We start from the raw sequence: 1,917 nt of genomic DNA, 5'->3' as shown, positions 1-1,917 counted from the left end.
CCAAAAACCAAAGTTTTTAACAAGTACTAGCAGAGCACACTAAACTGCATATACAGTCTGTAGAGGCTAAGCCTGCGCTTGAAGCCAGTGAGGTGTTCGTGTGTGTGTCTACCTTAAATACATTCCCACAGACACACCATATGTAAAACACAAAAGGTGACCACTAGCGCCATACATAAGGAGCAATTTAAATCTGCTACTCGTGTTCCTCTTTAAAACTTCTTTAATCACGCATTTTCTTGTCAAGATGAGAAAAACATGGCATCGAGCCTGCAGACTCACCTGAGGAACAGGTAATCACAGGTTGAATCCCACTCACAGTCATCAAACATCAGCACCCGAAAGTCGCAGGATATACACCTCAGCTGGTCACATGATCTATTGGTATACAGTCAGTTATTATTTGCAATAGGCAATGAATACACACTATAGGTAATCACTCATTGGTCTATAATCATTTGAAAATGCACCGTGGTATAATTTATTTAAACTAATAAAAAGTATGTTGTGGATCCTAGAGTTCTACATCTTTATAAACCAGGACCAGACGAGACCTGACAGACGCTCTCAGTATGAAATTACTTTTTCACACCTCTTGGATGCGGCTGTTCCGACACCATTTGCGACAGAGCTCCCGCCAATAAAAACAGGACAGCACCTGGATGCAGAACACGCAGTGCAGATTGTGTCCAGACAAACAGAAAGAGCAAGAAAATCAAAATCCTGCATAAACAGGATACACAGCCTGAACAAACACACAACCTGGTTGTTACTTTTATATTTAATATAAAGACTTTTATCTGGCCACTGATACGCTTCCACATAATATGTTACTGACTTTTATCTTGGTTAACTATCCTTCATACACTGATTTAGTAAATATCCAAACTTATGGCACATGTAGAAATACTAACTCAGAGACAAATGCAGTTTAACTTCCTTGCATCCTGTGATTATTGCATGCCTGCATGTTTTTGTTGTTTGTTTGTTTTTAATTTTGAATAAACTAAAAGACTTACTTTCTTCCTCCTGACTGAGATGGAAGCCTCTTTTCCACATGTGGCCCTTTAGGAAACTGCTCAGCCTAAAATGAAAGGTTAAAAAAAGAAAAAGAAAAAAAAGAGTTATTTCTTTCTTAAACTGTGAATAGAATTCAACCAAATAAAACCTACATTTATCGCCACCTGCTCCTCCCCATCCCTCTTGTGTATGTGTAGTTATAATCAAGTAGAGCTGTCACAAAGAGGACATTTGAAAACCCAGGTGTATGTTTATGGCTCTTACTGTTTATTCATAATGCAGGTAAAGATTTGGAGATGAGACAGGTGCATCATAATAATGTCTGACTGTGAAGGCAGAAGCTGAACCTAGATATCGGCACTTCACTTTAAGTGTTTCACATAATCGTATTCTTCCACCTGCCTCTTCTTAGAACCCGCTCCTGGTGCCTGAGCTGCATCCTCTTTGTACCAAACGTAGCTGGTCACAGCCAGTTTTAGTGTTGTGGGTCAGAGTGACCGAGTTTCCCTCTGTCAGAGGACCAGAGCGGCTGAGTCATGTGTTATTTAGAGGATCTGAAAAATAATTTGGACATAAGAATTTGAGCCGTACCTAAATTAATAGATTTTGCCCCCACTTGAAAAAAAAAAATCCTTTGAGTATCTGGTTCTCCAGCTTGAAATGCTCCGATGTGTTTACCTGCTGGTCACTAACTTTCTTTTTATTGGTCAAATTGGTTGATCATAGCTTTTCTGTTAAATTGATGCTGAACTGAACAATTTCTAAGGCACAAAAGCAAAACAGAGGAAAAAATGTAACAAATTACATTCGCAGGGAACTACAGTGTATTAGGAACAGATATTTCCTGTGTGTGTGTGTGTGTGTGTGTGTGTGTGTGTGTGTGTGTGTGTGTGTGTG

General features: G+C 39.3%; 1 protein-coding gene across 1 annotated transcript in view; it reads right to left on the bottom strand.

The window, feature by feature from the left end:
• The window catches only part of cfap418 (cilia and flagella associated protein 418), a 15,181-nt gene that overhangs the window by 10,968 nt on the left and 2,296 nt on the right, over nucleotides 1-1,917 (bottom strand). Inside the window, exons 3-5 of the mRNA XM_005750811.1 lie at nucleotides 1,020-1,084; nucleotides 593-658; nucleotides 283-378 (exon numbers count right to left, since the gene is read on the bottom strand). Of these exons, the coding sequence (XP_005750868.1) occupies nucleotides 283-378; nucleotides 593-658; nucleotides 1,020-1,084 (227 nt within the window). The remainder of the gene's footprint in view (nucleotides 1-282; nucleotides 379-592; nucleotides 659-1,019; nucleotides 1,085-1,917) is intronic.

Source organism: Pundamilia nyererei, unplaced genomic scaffold (genome assembly GCF_000239375.1).
Source record: "Pundamilia nyererei isolate P.nyererei 1_Seehausen unplaced genomic scaffold, PunNye1.0 scaffold00289, whole genome shotgun sequence".
Taxonomy (NCBI): Eukaryota; Metazoa; Chordata; class Actinopteri; order Cichliformes; family Cichlidae; genus Pundamilia; species Pundamilia nyererei.
This window is presented reverse-complemented; position numbering and strand designations above follow the sequence as displayed.